Source organism: Rhinolophus sinicus, linkage group LG10, assembly GCF_036562045.2.
Source record: "Rhinolophus sinicus isolate RSC01 linkage group LG10, ASM3656204v1, whole genome shotgun sequence".
In the NCBI taxonomy this organism is placed as follows: Eukaryota; Metazoa; Chordata; class Mammalia; order Chiroptera; family Rhinolophidae; genus Rhinolophus; species Rhinolophus sinicus.
The window spans coordinates 52,073,337-52,095,067 of record NC_133759.1 but is presented as its reverse complement, the minus strand read 5'-3'; the positions used below and the strand labels follow the sequence as shown (position 1 = coordinate 52,095,067).

Sequence of the window (21,731 nt, the reverse complement as noted above, 5' to 3'; positions counted from 1 at the left end):
CCTAAAGTCAAGGAACTGAAACACAACAAACAGCAATGAGTGTGAGGGCCTCGGAAGTGTACATTTTCCCGACATCCCTGGGCACAGCACATACGAGGCTCGAAGATTGCCATCTGCCCCTGTCCCTGGAACTGGCTCAATTGAAGATGAGAGGTAGAGGTGGCATGTTACCTGTGGTGCCGCCCTCAAGCCCTGCGCCATAGGCAGACACCAGGGCCGGGTTCCCCGCTTGTCCAGGCTCCCCAACACGCACTTTGAAGGGGCTTCCAACCACGTGGCTCCCATTGAACTTGACATCGATCGTGTGGACACCATTCTCGTGGGGGATGAAACGAACAGCATACTTATCTAGGAGAGTGAGGAAAGGCATGGGGTAACACCAGGCAAGTGGACCCCACCGAGTTAGGGGAGGACAAACGACAGGAAGCCATCCTGACATGGCTAATTTCAAATCATTAACAAGGTAACAGTTCTACTGGAAGTCTGGCACTCGATACATTGGATTTCAAAACTATATGGGCCTATTTGTGTGTCCTCAGTCAGCCCTTTGAGAAATGCATCCAAATCTCAAGTCCTGTTTAATCCTTCAGAAGGACACTTCCTTTATGAAAAGCTCACTTCTTGCAAAGTTTCTCTACTTGGCCACATGAAGGGGAAAACAATTGTTCCAAGTGGGGCTAACGCTCCTTAGTTAAGTTCCAAGCCAGCAACTGCCCCACAGGGTAATAGCCAGGTTTTCCCCTGTGAGTTTGAGTCACAGCATGTGGCAAGGTAGTCTGTTAACTGCAGTGGACACTGAGGATATCCATCCAGCGTGTAACACCTGTCCACCCCTTTCTTCCTCTTGAAGAAGTCCCATCTGGGATGCAGAGAGCATGTCTCCTCCTCCCTCTCTCGTCAGTCTCTCAGCCTCTCCCTGGCTCCTTGTTCCCTTCACTCCCTTCAGAATTTTTGTTCCCCAATGCTCCACCCAAACCCTCTTTTCTTTCTCCTCTGCTACTCTCTCCAGAGCTGAACCTCTGTATGCAGCTGCCAGCCCACACCCTTCAACACTGTACTTCCCCCGACAGTCCCTAGCTGGGTACCCACCCCTTCTCTATGAAAGCCAATGTGCTTCAGGGGAAAGGGACCCCACCCCCACATCCAGGTATGGTCCTTGATTGGATCAAGCTAATGGGGTGGGGGAATCCCTCTTTCCCCAAGAGATCAATTGGCACATGGCATTTAGCCACAGGAAGTATGTGTTCAGTGAGACAGGAGGGGTTTGCTGGAAAAGGAGCATCTTAAACTTCTGAGAAAGATTCTTGAGGAGAGGATGTCTCTCTTGATTGATGTGGTCTGAAGACGGGAAATCTGAGGTTGCTACAGCCATCTTGTCACGAAGAGGAAGGCCAGTCTCAGGGGGAGGCCCACAAAGCAGAAGAAAGGGCAGAGATGTTTGGGGCCTTCGTGAACACAGCTGAATGGCTGACTGACCCTGAATTTTCCATTTATGTGAATTAACAGGCCCCTTTATTGTATGTAATGGACCCCTTTCTTGTGCGGGTTGGCTTCAGCTCGGTGTTCGGTAATTTGCAACCAACAGCATCCTACCTGTGGCATGCTGGTGTTCTCAGACACCAAACCTCACTTGTTGGCTCAATCCCAGTAGCTACAGAGATCTATGAAATGTCCTTATTTGGACATCTGGGGGACACTTCAAAACTCCCCAGAAAACCTTGTAAGGGCCTCATACGGCCCGACCAGCCCTCACCCTTTGCTAACTGCATCATCCTCTTTCCAGCCAATCACCAAACTACATGCAACCTTTCTGAACTCACTTGCATTCCCAATCGCCAATTGGTCACCAAGCGTCATGGTTCTCTGGCCTCAAGTCCCTCCTCTCCATTTCCAATGCTGTTGATTAATACGGTTTTCTCAAATGGGCCACTCTGGGGGCATCACTGACCTTACAGCTGTTCCAGCACATTCTCTATGATGCGTTCACATTTAAACCAAGATCTGATCAGGGCACTCACTCTCGACATTTGTTCCTTCTGAGGCACCTTGCTGCCCTTTCCTTTTCTGCCCAGTGGGAGAAAGACATCTAAATACTAAGCCAGGTCTTTGATCTGTACCTTCCCTGTTCACGTAGTAGTGCACAGAGCAAAGGCCGAATAAGAGCCGTGATCACCGAGCTCTTTCTCATGCATTAGGGCCCGCAGTCAATGCCACCTCCTCTGAGAAGCCCTTCTGACCTTGCCAAGGCAGAAACCATTTTTCTCTCCTGCTCTAACCATCTTCACTACGTGGCTGTCAATCCTCCCGTGGTATCGGTGGTCACCTGGGTCCTCACTAGTGTACTGCAGGTTTGTGGCCAGGTCCTCACTCAACGCTGGGCTCTGCTTTGAGGCAGGAATGTCTGGCTCAGCCTCACCTTCTTGCCAAGTCTCTGACTCTTTAATAAATGTTCGCTGGCAAAATGTCTCATTAAAGTTGATTGACATCAGAGAATCCCATACATCAAGGCAGCAGGCAAGAAAATCTTATGCTATTAAGCATCCTGAAGACCCAGATTCTCTTTTACATTTAAATTTACAGATGAACATCAATTGACCTCTCCCTCAGGGTCAAGCAAGGTCAAAGTGTACTTACTCATGTCATAAGGTCAACAATAAAAATCTGTAAGATTTTGTCAAAATACGAGAGAAAAATAATAATGACCGTAATGTGAAAGGAACCTGCAAACCAGCAGAAAATAAAGCAGCATTTGGAAGAAGAAGAAGAAGAGGAAGAAAAAGAAGGAGAAGAAGAAAAGAAGGGATGTTAAATCCCAAAGAGTCTCCTTTCCTTGACAATGTTTATACCCTAATTTATAAACAATTTCTGGCAACAACAGAAAGGGAACGTGAAGGCTGCTCAGTCCTCTGTCGGGTACACGTTTGCAGAAACGTTCCTGGTGAAGCACTGGTGCTGGGACCCGCAGCCCGGGCCTCCTGCTTACCTGGCTCCAGCTCAGACACGTGGCATTCCTCCACGGCTCCCGAGGGGCTGTGCACCTTGGCGTCAATCTTTCCTTTTGCCCCATTCAACCTTATAGCAAAGGAGGCTGGCTGGTTAACCTTTAATCCCGATTCCTGAGAATTTAATACATCAGACAGGGTTATGGCCCTCAGCGTTCCTGCCCAGTGGCACACAATGACCCCACCTGGGACTCTGGGGACAGGTCTCATGCAAATAGGCCCTGTATGTTTATCCACATAACATTTAACAACAGAAGAGCAAGCAGGTGGGTCATTCCACATTGCTAGCATTAAATAAAAGAAAGCAGACACACACATCGGCAATCTTGTACCCAAACTATTTTGATTCAGGCTGGAAGAGATGGGTACTGGGTTTGAAGGCTTGAGACATCCGGGTCAACAGGAGTAGTTTTAGCATCCCAAACAGGTCAGAAAACCCAGTATTAAAAAACAAACAAACAAACAAAAAAAGTATTCCCCCTTTTAGGAGGTGTCTGGCAGCTGACAAAAGCATGCACTCACTAATATGAATAAAGTTTTATATCACTGCTGTATTTTATCTCGAGGGTAAGAATAGAGAGAACTTTTAACAAACTTGTAGAAAGGGAGGCGGCTGGTTCTGCACAGTTGCTAAGAATCAGCAGGATCTGGGTTACTCCTATGTCCTAACTAAAGTTGTTTAATCTCCTTCAGTCTCAGTTTCTTCGTGTGTAAAATGGGCATAACAACCGAATCTATTTCAGAGCTGCTGTAAAGATAAAATGAAGTTTGCATTTAAAGCACTTAGCACAGGGCTTCGCAGATACATATATGTATATATATACATATATACATACACATATATATGTATATATATATAAAAAAAGGCTCAAAAATGTCAGCTTATTGTTAAACAGTAATATGCATTTAGAAGTTGTCTGTATTCCTGAAAAAACAAAAGCGAAAAGTACAACTTTTGCTGTTCACTGGATCAGTTTCACTCCCCATGCTTTGTCTCGGAAACTATAGCCTCTCTGGGAGGAAGGGATTAGAAGTTTAGGTGCCTAAGATATTTTAAGATCAGCCAATCCTGAACAGCAACATTTTACAAGTCAGCAGTTCTGAGGTAAGCTTGGTTTGGACAGCAACTCCTCAGATAACTCTAAAGCAGCAGGGTTCACACTTAATGTGCAATGCCGCACCTGGGGCTCTTGTTAAAATGCATGTTCTGATTCAGCAGGTCTGAGACGGGGCCTGGGAGTCCAGAATTCTAACACATTCCCAGGCGACGCTGAGGCTGCATGTCCAAGGCCCACATCTTAGAAGCAAGGCACTTAAAGTGGTGCTGCCTAAATCAGTAGTCAATAGCCACATGTGGCTAAACACACTGTATATTTAAATTTCAATCAATTAAAATTAAATAAAATTAAAATTCAGCTCTTCAGTTACACGAGCCACATTTCAAGTGCTCAATAGCCACATGTGGCTGGTGGCTACCGCACTGCACAGCGGAGACGTGGGGCATTTCCATTGTGGCAGAACATTCTATTAGGCTGCACAGAGGTCACAGACTGGGCTTACAGACCAAACTCGAAATTGAGGAGTCTTTGATCACCAGCTCACCCCCTCCTCCACAAAATGCCAGCCGACTCCAATTTTCAAAGAAGTCTCAAAAGCAAGACAACAATACATGCCTCTTTCCTAACCAGTACCAGATGTGGCCGTGTGGGCCTCCAGTAAATCTCCGATAAATAATTTACATATCACTTGGCATCAAATACCAGGGAAGAAAAGGGGACGAAGCTTACATACCCAGTCGCTCCTGCTGTAGCAGCTGGTTACAAAAGCTTGACGGATATAAAGCCTGCTACATACTTATTTAAATATTTACGACCCAATTGTGATGAGAGGACTCTACAAAAAAGATTTCTGGAGAGCATTTCTCCAAACCTGCTCCCTTTGGACAAAACCATTTACATTACCTGAATGCGCTTGCGGCTAAATCCTCAAGAGGGAGATAAACACCTCGGAAGATCCGAAAGAAATCTTCGAGACGCATGAAGGCAACTCTTTGCCCTCAACAAATGCTGGGTTTATCTCCCTCCGTAGGTTTTAGGTAAGTCGGCCACAAAAGGAACTTCTGTTAAGAAGCCTTTAAATGAAACACAAGAAAAACATCTATACCACAGCAACCAGTTAGCACCCTTGGAACTCTCCAGATGAGGCTTCTTCAATCTGTGGACCGTGATTCTAGTTTGGGTTCTCATGTTTGGAACAACTAGCAGTACAAATTTCCCCCAGGGTAAGGTTAAAGTCTCAAATGTAAACCAAGTGTATGGAACTAGGTGCAATGGTATCACCCATCTGAGATACTAGACTGGGTTTTAATTAGTCCAGGATTTTTGAGAACTGGGGGTAGGGGATGGGTAACTGAAGACTATTTAGAAACCCTTTAACCAGAAATCATATTATGGGATTCTGGTATTATTTCACAACTGAATTGCAACTGCTGATTCAGACACCTAATTATTTTTCAATAATTAGGGTCCAAAGGCATACCCTAATGCTTCTTAGTTTGGCTAAAGGCTCCAATGCAACCTTGAATCCAGGGACCTGTTTAAGACAGGAAGTAAAGTTCATTTCCTGGCATTCCAATAGGTTGGACTGTGTAACCAGTGGCCACAATGCCAGGGTGGGGATTAAGGAGGCCACAGTTAAGACCACAGGTTCTGGAGCCAGAGACCTCATTCTGCCTCATACCAGCCAGCTCCTGACAGCCACAATCTCTCTACACCTCAGTTTTTCCATCTTTAAAATGGGGTCAAGAGCAACCTACTCACCAGGCTGTTGTAAGGATTTAATGAGGTAACACTGATAAAGTTCTTAGCAAAATGCCTTGTGCACTTACTATAAATAAATCATCATAATGAAATAAAACACAATTGACTTTCTTAAGGGAAAAGAAGCCAACAATAGCAGGCTAAACATCACTGCACTGCTAGTTTTGTTTTAAAAGCTCTCCTTATCCCTGAACCAATTATTAACAGGCCTCCTTTGTTTCTCTTAAATAAATATTTAAAAGACAAACTTGTCCCCAAACACTGAGGTGTTTTATTGACTGTGGCTCTGTTTTGTTCACCCCCACGTCTCCTTGTCCTAAGTATGTGGGGAATTGACTCTGCCATGACTAAGCTCCTCTACAACTGGCAACATCTGTGCTCAAAACGGAACGGGACGCTCAGCAGCCCAGGGGATTGAAGCAGCCTCAGGAGTCCAGGGTCTCACTGGCCGGCCTGTGGCCAAGGAGGTGGATGCTTCCTTGCGTCTCACCTGAAGGCTCATAACAGTGAGGCGGCGGGCGTCGTCGGAGGGGGCGATGACCGGTACCAGGTAGGGACTTTCTGGGATGTGCTCGTCATTAAACTTGATAGACACCTCGTAGTTACCTGTGGGGACAGGAAATCCCATCATTTCAAAGACTCCAGGAAGGTCGTTACAGAGAGGCCCCCTGCTTCTAGACCTCATGCTAAAATGCCTCTCGAGAGACCCTGCCCTCCTAAGTGGCCATGGCTGATTGGTTCAGGGCGTTGTCTGACTCAGGAGGGGCCTATATGATTTTCTTAGTTGGAAAAGAGTCTTCACTCAAATCCACAGGGTCCCACAAAAGGCCTTTGTATAGAACTCAGGAGACTGTGAAACTCGATGGGAAAAAAATCACATCTTTATGTTTACTAACTACTAGCTGAAATTCAGCATTTCCTTTCTTTAGAAAAGTTGTCAAGTCCTTTTAACATGAAAAGTACTTGTGATTTTATCACCAACAAAGGTTACAAATATTTTTATATTTTAGTTGTACATATACCTTGATATATGATTTATACTCGTCACTATTTTGAAATTAAGGTCATTCACAGGCTGTCACCAAATCTTACGATTCAATGTATTAATGAAGATGGGCACATGTTGCTACGTTACACGTTTGTTTCTGCAAGATTTTGATAACTACATTTTAATAGAGTGGATTTCTTTTATAACTCAATGTAATTGATATTCTGTATATCAGAACACCATCCTGAGAACGGTCCCCACAGGCTTCACAAAGCGGCCATGGCACAAAAGGTTAAGGACCCCTGTTTGAGGGAGTACAGATGCCGAGGCTCCTCCTTTGGGGCAGCTACACCAGCCGGTGGCCAAGGGTGGGCACAGACGCTGGTCAGTGGAAAGAACGAAACAGGTGAACGAAAGCATGAAGTCGAGAGGCAGACGGCGAAGGACAAGAGATGATGAGAACAAGAATTCCTGCCCTTTTGAAACCTGGCTGCATTTCCTGCAAATGGATTTCTAGGAGAAGCTCCCATGCACCTACAGAGAGAAATTCCTTTTACTTGAGCTAGCTCGACAGGTTTCTGTTCCTGGCAACCTACCCATCCTCCAACAAGGCAAATGTCCTCAGTTGGCTCTCGAATACGTACCAGGCTCTTGGGCAATATAAGACACACCACAGGATCCGTTTTTATGGTCATCAAATGTAATCTCGGCCTTACTGGGACCCTCGACAGCAATCGAGAGGCCCCCTGCCCCTGCTTCTCGAGTCCAGATGCTGAACTCGGCTGAGACAAAGAAACAGCTGGTTAGTGACGGAGCCTGGGCGAGGCCCCTCTTCTCGCCCAAAGCCACAGGGCTGGGTTATTTTTATTGACAGGCCTCTTCCCTTCCCCTCACCCCAGAAGAACCTAAGGAAGGGCACTGCAGATGTTTCCTAGGTACGACCCATGACTACACTACGTTCGTGGGACACTGCGCATCTTTTGAACACACCCAAACCAAGCCAGAAAAAGATGGGAATGTTTAGTTTTGTCCCCCTAGACCAGGGGTGTCCAAACTTTTTTCAACGTTTTTTACCAAGGGCCATATGCGGTAAAATATACAAACAGCCGGGCCACTCACAAGGTGAAGTACGTATTGCCTCTCCTGGTTTATTTAAGTAAACTAAATATATTTTTGGAATTTGCTGTGGGCCAATAAAAAATGGAATGTGGGCTGCAGTTGGCCTGCAGGCTGCAGTTTGGACACCCTGCCCTAGACCTTCTCACCAGCAACCACTACTTGCAGGGACCTCCACAATGACTTTTATAGAAATCTAACTGTTTTACAGAATGCTAGCCCTGGAAGATGCTCTGGAAGCAGCTTCAGTATTCTGTTCCCCTCTTCTCTAAGGTTTACCACACACAGTAACTAATTGAAGGCTCCGAGGAGTCCCTCAGTAAGAAATTTGTTTAGTTTTGGGTGAGCAATTCCCAAAGGTACTCAGCCAGTTCTTGTTTTAAAGAATGCGCCTTAGCACCACCCACCAGAATGACACGTGCCAAGTCTTCTCTTCAGAGTAGGGTGAGGGCAGGCTGCTCACACCGTCAGGCTCAGTTCTCACTCGTCTCAAGTGAAACGCCTGCCTGGAATGCTCACCTGGGACTCCTGCTTCTCCTCTCTCCAGGCCAGGGCCTCCTGCTCGGACCTTGTGGGCGCCCCCCTCACCGAGCGGCCCCACGGTGAACTGGAAGGGGCTGCCAGTCACGTGCTGGCCTCGGTACTTGACGCTGACTGTGTGCACGCCCATCTCCTGAGGCACAAACCGGACACAGTGCGAGTTCTTCCCCATGGGCACAATCTCTGCCTCGGTCACACGGCCAGAGGGGCTGGTGACATGGGCCGACATGTCACTGCTATTGATTTCTGAAAGGGAGCAAGAGGTTGGTGTTAAAGCCAGGGCCTGAGGCAGAACAGGACATGCAGGGCAAACAGCAGAGGACCAAGCAGGTGCAGCTCAGGGGTGTGGGGTGCTCAGGCGGCATGCCTGCCCTCCTGTCTCCCTTAAATCCCTGGGTGGCTATGGTCAGCATGGAGAAAGCCAGGCCCTTCAAGCCACCCAGTGCAGAGAACATTTTAGGGGAACCGGCACTTCTTGCCCCACCAGGTACTTTTACAGCCTTGCTGGCTGGAGCTGAGTAAATTCTACACATCAGTTTCAAACCAGAGCCTGAGGTGATAGTTAAAGCACATAAATAAAAACTATGACAGAGCAGATGACTTTAGGCCAAAGGTGACATGTGGTCACCCGTCATACTTATAGGGACTCTTTCCCATAGGTAGGTACGGGCAGACAATGACAGAGCTGTCATCCCTTACTGCCAAGCAACTATGGCATTTCTTTGAAGTAACAAGACAAAATGCATTCAGAGAAAAAGGTGAACACGTGTTGGTCCCAACAATGAAGGGGAAAGCATGCATGAGCAAAGCTTCGAGCAAACCGAAGACCACAGGCCACACTTTCTGGCAAGCAATGCTTTGGGTCCCCAACACCAGGAAGCAGACCACGTCTGCTCCACCCCAGGTGCCCATGCCATGCCGAGGACCGTGCCTGTACTGGCGTGGTGGAGACAGGTACACCACGTGCTGGGTGATTGCGTGACACCATCACCTAGAGCCACATGAAAATGCACCCTCCAGCCCTACAGGGTCGAGGCTGAGCAACACATGACTCTGAGCCCTAAGGACAGAGAAAGGAAGGGAGGTTGAGGAGAAGGCCATCAGCATGGACTGGGTCCGAGGACCTCCGGAAGCTGGTGAGCCATCCTCCATTTGAACTGACAAGAGGCAGTCATTTCAGTAAGGAGGGGAAAAGTGAGACTCACCGAGTCATCTGGTACCAAGTAACTGAAAAGAGTAAAAAGAAGTCAGGAGCCAGAAAAGGCTAAAGAGAAAGGGTAACCATCCACATCACACAAAGATAAGAGACAAACAGGCAAAGGGACCAGAACAGATAATTTGCCAAATGAGAAATGAAGCAAATGAAAACAGTCTCTGTCACTAGCAACCTGAGAAATTAAATTGAAAACTGGACACCATATTTTTCCATCAGACTGGTCAAAGTGAGAGCGAAAGACAGTGCCCAGTGCTGGTAAGGATAGAGAAATGGGCGCCAATTCATTTTCTGGAGGGCAGGCTGCCAAGGCATAGCTGCGTCTGAAACTCACCGGCCCAGCAGTCCCCTTTGATGTGACAACAGCCTGAGCAAATGGTGGCGAATGTCACAGAGCACTGATTATAGGAGTTGAGGGATGGAAGTGAGTGTACGTGAAATGAGAAAACCTAACAAAGGGAGGTGCATTTGACATGAAATGCATGCAACCTTATGTAGTCGTTCAGAAGGTGATGTGGGAGTTTATTTGTTGCTGTGGAAAGAGGCCCGCAATAGAGTGAGTGAGAAGCACACCAATGTGATCTGAAATCGAGCCCATGGGTCCATGAGGCTGAAGGCATCGGAGGTCCAGCTCCGTTCCACAGACATGAGCCACCATCTCCCTGGATGGTGAGATATGAGGTGACACTTACCTCCCTCACATTTGACCACATAAACTTGTTAGGATCACGACCCATACAGCTCTTTTTAAGTGATTTGGTCTGGACACTAGAGCAATGAGGTTTTTATCACATTCACACGTGACCAACGTGGTATCTACACAGGAAGAACCCATAAAATATTGCTCAGAGGGCAAAGCAAATAGATGTACAACATGTCAGGAAAGACAGGAGAGCCAGTATGGGGAAAAAGCCCCCTCTCCAGATCAGAACATGAGTGTCATCTGAAGACCATTTAGAGTTTCTGTTTCCACAGAATCTGTGCAACTCCACAGCATCTGCCAGCTTCTGGGCAGAGGAGCCTCAAAACCTTTACTCACACAGCGATCTCTCTTTAGGAAGATTCTTTGTAGAAAGAACCTGGACCACATTTCAGAAAGACTATGGCTATTTACTGGCTAATTGGGCCCCATGTAGAATAATACATGGCTAAAGGGCTAAGGTGCCCACCCAGCCAGCCCGGCAGCACCGCCCTCGGTCTAATTTTAGGAATGAAAGAGATGAATGGAAATTTGAAAGTTGCTGCTGGGCTGACACCTCTTAAATACTTCCAGATATTGGCATCAGCAGGGCTAGTTTTCTCACTGACATTATTCTATTCGACAACTACTAAATTAAAATCTACAAGCTTATCTATTTCCTCCCATGGGACACAATAAAGCTATTTTCCTTTGGAAGGAGAAAAGGGGAGCCGGTGAACAGATTTACTTTTCCTGGGTGGATCTCTGTAAAAATAAATATTAAAAATAGTAATAAACGGAAATTCAAAGAAAAAGACCAGTCACCCATGGTGAACTTGGGCAGTACATGCTGGGTCAGGCCTGGACTTCATTTTCAATGGTGCCCATTGCCCTCACACACAGGCCCCTCATGCTCACCTGGGATTTTCAGGTTCAGGTCGCAGATGCTTCCGACAGTGGCCACAGAGGGGGCCCGGCTGGTCCGGGTGATGCTCTCCTTGACTCTCCCCTCCCCACTGATCTTCACGGTAAACGGGCTCCCTGCAGGGACCGAGAAGGCCCACGTGAGCAGCCCAGAGCCGCAGGCACAACATCTACAGAAAACTCAAGCACCAGGCTGGGAGAGCAAAGGGGACCACACCTACCGGGCACGTGCTCGTCAGCGAATTTGGTGGAGACGATGTAAACCCCAGGCACCGTGGGGAAGTAGGAGACCTTGCAGGTGCCGTCTTCCAGGTCCTCCGTCTGGATGTCCACTTTGCTGGGGCCTTCCACAGCCAAGGATATGCCGCCATAACCTATAACACAGTAGCCCGGGGCTGCTGTGACAGCAACTCCCTGGGAAGGGAGAGCTCAGAGCATGCGGAAAGGACATCTGACCCTGAAAATTCAGACTGCTATTTCCAGAGAGCAGAAAGAAGGTAAGTGTGGCTCCTGACGGAGAGCCCCAGGCAGAGGAGCAGGTGAAATCCTATAGTGGGCTAACGTGCTGAACATGGCTTTGACCACAGCTCCTTTTTCTCGAGGATATCTACAACTATCCCATGGGTCACCTGCCCTGTAGAACCCACTGGGAAAGACACTCTGCCCACACGCCTCCAAGAACAGCATGCACTGCCTTGCAGGTCTGTTGCCAGCCACAGGCCTGGAACTTTGAATATTTAAGCTGCCTTGGATGTCTAGCCAGGGGACCACTAAGACAGCAGACCTGAAGGTTTAACAACATGAGGAATGAGGAGGGAGCATCAGCTCATCAGGACCAGGATTCTCCGGCCCTGTCCCCTGGGACTATGACTCTGTCTAGAAGTCACCAACATGGCCACCACTCAGAAAGGCAGAAGATGAAGACACGAGCATGTGGCGTAGTTTGGAGAGGCCCAGCCTAGTTCAAACCATCTCAAAGAGGAAATAGGAAGAGTGTCCTCATTTCCACGAGAGCACTATGCGCAGAACACAACCGTGGCCAGCTGACCCAACATTCTTTGCTTGGGATGAGTCCAGGAAACCCTGGGAAGTTGAGAACAATGGTGGGACTATAGATAATGAAAGAGATCTGTGAGTTGTAATGGCTCTGGGTTCAAATGCCAGAAGGAGACACGCTGTGAACCCCTCCGTTTCTTCATCTAGAAAACAAAGATAACACCAACTTTGGCATGGGGCTTAAATGATAATGCCAGAATAAGGACCAACAACTCAGACAGAAAAGGGAGTTCATAGGACAAAGAAATGAAGCAGCTTAAGAAAGTGGTCCATTCTCGTAAGCTCCGACCCTTCCCCCCCGGCCCCTGGGGCCACCCCCACAGACCTGCATCCCTCGTGTCCACGATGAATTCAGACATCTCGAAAGTCCGGCCTTCTGACAGGCCGCGGCCGTAGACTTTGGCTCTGCGGGCGTCGCCGATCTCGGACTGGACCACCATGATGGACACGGGGCTATTCGCCACGTGATTGCCATTCTTCTTGATGCTGACCAGGTGTTCGCCCACCTCCCGGGGGATGAAGGAGATGCCTGGACCAGGGCACAGATTGGGGTAAGGTGGGAGGAAAGGGAATGAGGAGAGGAACTAGGAGGGAGACACGTATGGAAATATGACTTCCTTCCTGACTCTGCAGCAACTCAGAGTATCCATGAAGATAGTCAACCTTGCAACATAGAAATACACTTCAACTTTTATCACGTGTGTGATCTAGCAGGTTTGGCATATCACACTCCAACATGTTACCAGTTTCACAGGAAAGGACTGAAGGAATCTCTACCTCCCACCTAAGATGTCCCAGCTCCAGCCGGGAAGGAGGCCTGGACTCACCGATGTGATTGTTGGGCAGCCTCTTCAGAAGACAGGGCTCGTCGCGGCCAGACGGAGCCTTAATGCTGGCCGTCAGCGTGCTGAGGTCAGTCTCACTGATGTCAAGAAGGAAGTCAGCAGCAGAGCCCAGCTTCACCTGAGAGCACCGTCTGCTGTCGTCTAGGATACAAGCCCACAAACACGGCTCCCGTTACACGTGGTCACTCGGTTCTCCGGAGCCCGCATACCACCCAAAGATAAGTGAAAAAACATGCTTCAGACAGTGAGTGGACCTAGCCAACCATGAATGATTTCTATGTATGCCTGGTTAAGGGGAACACTGGTTGCTGGCAGGAACTGGAGTCTTAAGTCTTCACGGAACACTTTTTAAAGGAATCTGCCAGTGGACGGCACCTGCCACCTGAATGCCATCCCTCTGGGCATTTCTCAGGTAAACATTCATCATGTTCCACACTGGACTGCTGGCTATTTACTGACAGGTCTAAACACCTCAGAGGCAAGAACCTCGTCTTGGGCAACTTCTTTAGGACCTACAGAGAGCATGATCCAAACACAGTGAGCACAACAGAGGGTAGCAGCAGGGCTTTGAACCAGATAACCTCAATCTGAATCACAGAATATCCACATGTGAACTTGGCTAAGCCAGTATCTCTTCAAGCCTGTTTTCCCACCTATAAAATGGAGAGAAAATCTATCTAGTAGTGATGCTGAAGGCAACTCTGAGCTCGTGTATTCATGCGTATTAATAATACGTATTATTTGAATGCCTCTATCTGAGCCCCTCCTATTTACACGTGGGAGTCAGACTGGCACAAAGTAAGTGCACTCCAAATGGTGTGCTTGCCTTTTCCCTGGCTTAACAGCTAAGGGGGGAATTTAGCTCATCCGAAGTTGGTCTTGCATTCCCAGTTCCTTCCAAATGAGTCCCTGCGAAACCTAAACTCAAACAGATGCCTAGCCTGCTGCCCCTGGTCTGATGGGGAGAGAGGCTGATGGGGGAGAAGCCACACGCCTCACTAGGAAGCCCCAGCGAGCCAGGTAAGCCCACCTGTGATCTTGGCTGTGAACGGGCTGCCGGGGATGTGTTTGTCGTTGTACTTGACCAGAATGCTGTAGTCGCCTGGCAGGGTGGGCAGGTAGGTCACTGTGCACGTCCCATCTTTGTTGTCAATGCAGCTGATTTCGGCCTTTGATGGCCCCTCGATAGCCAAGTCCAGGCCACCTGTGAATGGCAGCAGGGAGGGAAGGCCATCAGGGAGTGTTTCTTTGTTTCCATGGGAACAACTCATCCAGGGCAGCCCTGAGTCTGGGAACATCAGTCTGACACAAGCCATGTGAGCCATGGGCAAGGTGCGTAGGTCAGAATAAAGCAACGTACGTGGTGAAAGCGCCAACTAGGAAGGCACGTTCCCATATGAATTCTTCACTGAAAGTAACCCTGAAGTTCTCTCTACTCTTTCAGATGTGTGGGACGAGAAAGGGGTGGAGCCCTGTACCCCAACCACACACACGGGAGGAGTGTCACACAGACTATCACTGCTGGTCAGGAGCTGGATGCCACTGTGGAAATCCTATCAGAACCACAAATGTAAAAAGCTCCATGAAGACAGTGGGGATGCACACAGAGATTTATCTAGAATGGGCCACTAAATAACTCATATGGTCCCATGGATGCAAGTACATATATGCAAAAAGAACAAAAACAAAACCGTCATCAACCAAAACACAATGAAAATTTTAGGCAAGTCACCGGAAGCATTTCACAGTATGAATCTGATTTCAATCAGAACCTAAAGAACTTCAAAAATTCCTGTTCTGGGTAGAAGACAGAGCAGCTATATGTAAGGCATTTCTACGAGACAAAAGATAAGACAAATATAACCATCCTACAGTTTTATTTTTAAAAGCTGCCCTGGACTTGTGTCCGCGTAGCTCTCCAATGGAAAACTGAAAGCATATAACCACATAAATGACTCAGTACCTTCTCCTGCATCCTCCGTGACGATGGTGAAGGTGGCAGTTTTGTTGGCCACTCCATATACCAGGCCGGGACCGTATGCAGAAACACTCCCACTGTTGGGGTAGTTCACGTAGAACTGGAGCGGGCTCTCTGGGTTTGCAAAGAACACAAACAAAACTGGGAGTTACTGAGGGGGAATGCATACCTCGGACACCCAGTGTCCTAACATTTCTCTAACAGCAAGCAGGTGTGGGGTCTCCTACACAGAGGCAGAAGGCACAAACGAGACTGATGGCGCTTACCCTCCTAGGACATACAGTGGGGTCTACTCACAATCGTTACTTCAATGTTACACAAGAAAATTAGTCCTGAGGCTGCTCCAGACCAGAGGGGGCGCTAAAGCAGGGGAGTCCAGCTCAACTTGACTAATAAAGAGGAAAAAGCTGACTGACCATGTGAACAAATGATCCACTCACTGTTAAGAAGGAACACAGCTGAAAAGGCCTTTTGTGAGGCCATTTGACGGTGCCCTTCAAAATGGAAGGCCCTACAAGCCCACCCCACACTGTGGAAATTTATCCCATAGTGATCCTCCCTACCCACTTCCACTCCCAGCCCTATGCAAGTACTTCATTTCCACAGTGGTCAGATGCAAATTAGGAAAAGCCCTACATCCAACAATAGGGAATTGATTACATAAACACTGTTCTACTCTTGGGTCATTAAAAAGAATGAGGGAGATCTATATGTACTAACTTGAGAGATTATCTATAATGCGTTGCATTAAAAAGAGAAAAAGGCAAGTTGCTATATAATATTAACACCATTATTCCATCCCTTTAAAAACAAAACAAAACAAAATTGTATGCATGTTTGTAGGTACAGAAAAAAACATCTGAAAAGATACACACACCAGCAGGGAAAGTAGGAAGGAAATGAGAGAAAGACAATTTTTACTTTCTCTGTATCTTTATCTTTACAATATTTAAATAGAAGCAGATAATATATTTTTGCTTTGAACAAATGTTATGCACGCACATACACATAAACTAAAGCAAACATCATCACAAAGGGCTAACCTCTCCAGGATTTAAATTGCTCTCAGAAACTGATATGACAAAGGCCAATAACCATATAGAAAAACTGGGCCAAGGATGCAAACGCTTAGTTCTCAGGAAAAGATACACAAACACTCACAGTACTTAAACATATAGAAAGTTGCCCAATCTCATTCATAAGAGAAATACAAATAAAGCAACACTGAGATACTGTTTTCTCAACTATCAGTTTCGCAAAGATCCAAAAAATTTGATAGCCTATTCCACTGGCAAAGTTGTGGAAAAGCAGGTACTCTCCCATATCGCTGGTGAATGCGTGAATTGGAAGAGCCCTGATGAAGGGCAATTTGTCACATCTAGCAAAATGACAGATGCCAGTATGTGCCCAGCAATTCCTCCCCTGGGAACAAAATCTCACAGATACGCCTTCGCAAGTGTGGTACGATAATGTAAAAGGCTATGAGTCACTGCAGCACGACGAGTGACAGCAAAAGGTGGGGAAGAACTATCCTCCAACGGGGACAATGGTTAAATATGTAAGGGTTCACCCAAATGGCAGGGCGCCCCAAAGATGCTCTATTATTCAGACGTGCAAAGCGCTCCTGCATGAACTGTTAGACAAAAATACAAGGACAGAATAATGTGTTGAGTATGCGACTGTTGATGTAAAATACGGAGAAGGATTAAAAATCTGTATTCTCATTTGCTTGTAGAGTCTTAAAAATATTCTGAAATCCAACATTAAAAAACTACCAGTTTGGTTCAAGGAGAGGGCAGATAGGAGCTACGGGTGGGAAGGAAGCCTTTCTCCACATCATTTTAAAACTCTGTGTATGTTGCCTACTCAAAGTCTTAAATTAAAAAATAATTTTAAAAAAAGAACAAGAATACTTTTTATTTTTTAAAAAAGAACAGGAATAACACATTCTGCTGCTTGAAAGACCTGAAACTTGAGCTGGATTTCCTTGTCAAGGGCAGTGTGACAATAAGGCAGCTTATCCTCTTCTCACAACCTCTTCTCCCGCCGTGAACCCCCATACCACGTAGGGTTCTCCTGGAAAGTCCCTTGATGTGCCTCACATTTTTCTCCCAGCTAACCCTGTGGCCACACTGGGCATAGTGACAAAGACAAACAATCACGGACCTAAGGGCCTGCACTCTGACCCAGGGTGCTCAGCTGCATCATCCCGCTGGAAATGAGCTGCATCTGCTGGGGTCACAGGCTGTCTGGTTTCACAGGGACGCCAACAGCACATTCCCAAACCTGCCACTGAGAACTGTTTCCCACACAGCAGTTGACTGAACGTCTGCAAACCTCCCAGAAGTTCAGGCTCCTGAATCTTGGGAGTCCTGCATGCAGGGCGAGCTGACCAAGGCGCTGAGCCTGACTCACCGGGGATGTGGCTGCCCATGTATTTAATGTGCATCTCATGGAGCCCGACCTCCGTGGGGGCATATCTGACGGTGACCGTGCCGTCCTTGTTGTCCACAATCTCAGGTGTGGCCGTCTTCCCAGAAGGCATGTGGACTTCTCCTATTGGAGCACAGGGAGACAGGGCAATAAGCCCACCAGTGACTTTGCCCAGAAATGGCACAGGTGGCCTTCAAAAGAAAGGTCTTCAGATCTAAGCACACTCCCTGCTGCCTCAAACACTCAAGTTCCACAACAGGAAAATAGACACGAACCTGGCTTTATTTTGTTCCCTTTTGGTCCCACAAAATGCAGCAGGCAACTCCTAAGCAAAGGGATTTCTGCTTTGTACTGACAAATTAGAAGCTGAAGCAGGATTGAGAAGACCACGAGAAGAGGATTAATCGAGCACTGACTCAAAGAGAAGCAGGCATTAAAAGGGAGAAGCAGAGAAAGTAACATGGTACAATAGATCTCAGTGCCAATATCATATCTGGAAAAGTGGAAGAGTGAGAGAAAGCGGGAAAAAAGGCAGAACAGGACGCTGACAGTTAAGAGTAGTTCTTAACCTGGAGAGAACCTCGGGCTCTCTCCAGGAGGTAATGCAAGTTATAGAGGAGCCGCCTCTTCAGAGACACACACAGGTACACAGAACATTCTGCAATCTCAGGAGCTCAAGCACCAACCCCTAGAGCAAGAACCAGGGATGCTGGGATCAGGACGGCAGGTCGGGGGGCAGACAGGTGGAACCACCTCCTGGTACTGTTCTGGAGACCTAGTGCGAGCAAGGGAGAATGGGATGGCTTTCACGACAGTGCTTACCAGTGATTTCTCCTTTCCTGACTGCGAACGGGATGACCAAGTCGAAAGGCTTAAACCCCAGGCCGTTCATGTCACTCACTGGGACATAGGCCTCTTCAGTGACCTAAAAACAGGAAGCAGCGGTCACTAGGTAAAGTGGACAACAGCGTGAGCTAGTGAAGCTATAGCGGGCAGAGCAACTGGGAATTTTGCAAGCAGTGCAGCGAGGATTTGGAGATGTGGTTGCCCGTGTGTTACAGGCTTTGTGGAACTGGCCCTGGGGCCAGAGCAGAACCTGAGGGATTGAGAAGTCATGTGACCAATTGCTAAAAATCACTAGGCAGTTTGCTTGTAAAATTCCCAGCAGTGCCCACGGGAAAATGGAAAAGTGAGAGACAGCAGTGTCTGTGAGTCCCAAGAGGCTCCATCTGGAAAGGTTTAGTGGCTTGTGGCCTGGAAAAGAAGGTGTGTTTTAAGTGGCAGAAAGTAGCAGCGGGTGGCTTTCACCCTGAACAGACACCCAATGTGCAAAAGTGGTGGCTTTGAGAGTCAGCAGGAGGGCTGAAGACAGCGGTCCATCTTTCTCTTTAAACGTAGAGACAAACTGCACCAAGCGTGATCACACACATGACGGCTGGTGATTCATGGAGCGTGTACGATGACATGGGTGGGTCTCATTACAGGGAAAGCAGGGATCATTGTGATGGACTGATCGGTGAGGGACAAACCAATGACCAGGACACCCAGAGGCCTTAAGCAATCCCCAGAAGCAGGCTGTAGCTTTTCTAAAATGAAGTCTGAGTAAACACAGAAATGCAAAAAGGAAAAAAACAGAAAGTGTACCCAGGGCCTGAATCCAGGGGAACATGCATTTACCGGTGCCTCCTCCACAGCCATGACTTCCCCGTCCGTGGCCTGGTCGGTGGCAAATGAAGATTAGTAGGGAATCACATTGGAGGGACACTGCTACTCAGTAGATTCTACCACCTGAGGGCTGCTTACTCCCCATCTGCTCCACATTGCACAGCAGGGAGTCTACCTCCTTCCTACCCTTGGGGTAAGCAAGTTGGCGCCCTCCTTCGAATGTCAAATCCATATGCCCTTTGAACCCACAACCCCACTTCTAGGAAACAGGTCTACAGAAATAGTAGCAGGAAAGTCCATAGATGAGTGATGTATGCAAGGGTTTTACTGGAGCTGTTTGTGGTCATGAAAACCTGAAGCAACTTAAAAGTCCATCTGTGAGGGAGTCAGCTAAGTAAATTCCATAAGTCTGTGCAGTGAAACATTGTGGCACATCTGATGAATAGATACGGGAGCCTATCTGTGGCACAGTGAAGGGAGAAAGCACGTTGCAAAGCAACGTGTGTGGTGTGATCCCAGGCCCAAAACTGATGTTTGTTACGCAAACAGGGAAAAGCCTGAAATTGGGAAAGTGGTCTCTTGTTATTTGCAATGTTTTAAAAGTCTTTATAAATTCATTTTTTTAAAAAACAACCCATAGACTTCATGTTCCTAATCCAACTGCCCTGATGAGAGGGTCTACCTCTTCTACCAAAATAAACAAGAGTCGGAAGGCCTCCCCTAGGGGGGAAAGTCTACATGCCCACGTTCACTCTTTTCAGTGTTATTTTGTCATCTGCAGAAAGGGAGATTCACTTACAAAGGCACCTTTGTGAGCTTTGACATTTGGAACAGCCCAATCGCCCACTTGTAGGGCCCTCTCAGGTTGGGGCCACTCAGATACTGGGAAGATCTTTCAATGGCTACGCTATGGCCTTGGATCCAGGACTTCTCAATAGGAACACGCAGATAAACTGCTAGATCCTTGACTTCATGTGCATGTCTTCTGTGTGATGTATTTAACCTGAAGAACCAGCCTGCTGGGTCTTCTTGAGATATTTGCTGCACAGGCAGTACTGGGTGTTCATGTCCTTTGGACCCAAGGCTGTCGAGGGAGGCAGGGAATCTACCCATAAGAAGCCGGGACAAAGCTTGGGATGGGAGAATGAAGACCCAAACCTTGGTATCGTGGGTGATACTTCCTTTCTGTGGTCAGCAGTGGTTAGGGGGCAGTGTGCCTGCACAAAGTATTCGTGCTTTGTGTGCATTCCAGGGTCAAGGGAACATGTATTCCTAATGAGTTTGGTGGCCTCCATGTCAGGTCTCTGGCTTGTCTGCTAAAATGATCCTCGATGTTTTCACACCAATTTTCTCACTCAGACTCTCCTAACATGGCCTGTTACCCCCGGTTCATTGCACCGGCAAGGGCTGTGATCTCTGCCCAGAAGCTGTTCTTCCATCCTACCCAATTCTAACCAACAAGATAAAACCCACTACGGGCTAAGCACAGATTCTTAAAAAAACTACACCTGGGATCCTTCTCTGTAAATAAGAAGGACACCAACTTTCTAGCTGCATTTCTGTCTGCCCTGAAGGAGAAAAACACTCCCAAATGAGCACTGTCAAAAATTGACAAGTGTTTACATCCTTGAGACACAAAAGAGCCTCCAGACCTCTGGCACATTTACAGATAAACAAATGTCTACAGCAAAGAAAAAGAAGCTACAGCAGATTACAGACTGTCTGGAAGACAGGCATGAGCTTCTGTTTGGAGTGGCGTCTTCACGCCCTTCTCTGTCGCTGCATAAAGTGTACTCATTAGAAGGGGCTTCGAAGGCTGTGCTCGGAGCCAGACCACTGAGGCCCGTGAACTTTGTGGTCAAGTGTGGCCGCTGCCCGTGGCATCAAAGCACACCAGCTGAGGGGGACCGCACAGCTCGGTGGCTGGCGAGAGCAGGCACTTTGGACTCAGCAGACTTGACTCTAATCCCTGCTCCTACACTTTACTTGTAAAAGGGCCAACAGTGCTTGTCTTGAAGGCTAAAGGAGGGAATGCTCATAAGGTTTCTAACCCTTTTCCTGGTTGAAGAATCTTAACAATCAGAGGAAGATCTAAAAGTCACTCCAATTGAAAATTAAAGAGTCGAGTTGTTCTCTGGCCCAGAGGTGTACATAACAGTTTCCCTTTTTTCCAGATGTTCCCAGTTTCAAATGACAGGCTATTTCCCCTCAGATGCAAAGTTTGAAGCTTTACAAAACACAACTGGAGGAATTTGGGAGTCGCGGAATATCAGTCCAGTCTTCGGACAGAGCAGCACCCGGAACCTCTCTCCTCCAGGCAGCAGAATAAAACACTGCAATGTTTTCCTTATAAACCATTTTTGACTAAGTGTGTCTTTCTGAACTGTGTTTAGGTCAGGACATTGCCTAAGACCCTTAGCATGATGGATACTTTGGTGGCTGATAAAATTCCCTGAAAAGTCTTAGAGCCAAA

The 21,731-nt window shown here is 47.4% G+C and overlaps 1 protein-coding gene across 7 annotated transcripts in view; it reads right to left on the bottom strand.

The window, feature by feature from the left end:
- The window catches only part of FLNB (filamin B), a 125,340-nt gene that overhangs the window by 7,474 nt on the left and 96,135 nt on the right, over positions 1-21,731 (bottom strand). For 2 of the 7 annotated variants that reach the window (XM_019724157.2, XM_019724160.2), the window contains 14 exons: positions 19,238-19,309; positions 18,416-18,518; positions 17,576-17,716; positions 15,146-15,274; positions 14,213-14,386; positions 13,165-13,323; positions 12,663-12,866; positions 11,503-11,655; positions 11,276-11,398; positions 8,445-8,711; positions 7,454-7,591; positions 6,312-6,427; positions 2,984-3,116; positions 172-348 (listed from right to left, as the gene is read on the bottom strand). In XM_019724157.2, the coding sequence (XP_019579716.2) occupies positions 172-348; positions 2,984-3,116; positions 6,312-6,427; positions 7,454-7,591; positions 8,445-8,711; positions 11,276-11,398; positions 11,503-11,655; positions 12,663-12,866; positions 13,165-13,323; positions 14,213-14,386; positions 15,146-15,274; positions 17,576-17,716; positions 18,416-18,518; positions 19,238-19,309 (2,089 nt within the window). Of the gene's footprint in view, positions 1-171; positions 349-2,983; positions 3,117-6,311; positions 6,428-7,453; positions 7,592-8,444; positions 8,712-9,396; positions 9,526-11,275; positions 11,399-11,502; positions 11,656-12,662; positions 12,867-13,164; positions 13,324-14,212; positions 14,387-15,145; positions 15,275-17,575; positions 17,717-18,415; positions 18,519-19,237; positions 19,310-21,731 lie in introns of those variants that run through there. The other 5 variants (XM_019724158.2, XM_019724161.2, XM_019724159.2 and 2 more) reach the window with 3 other exon arrangements.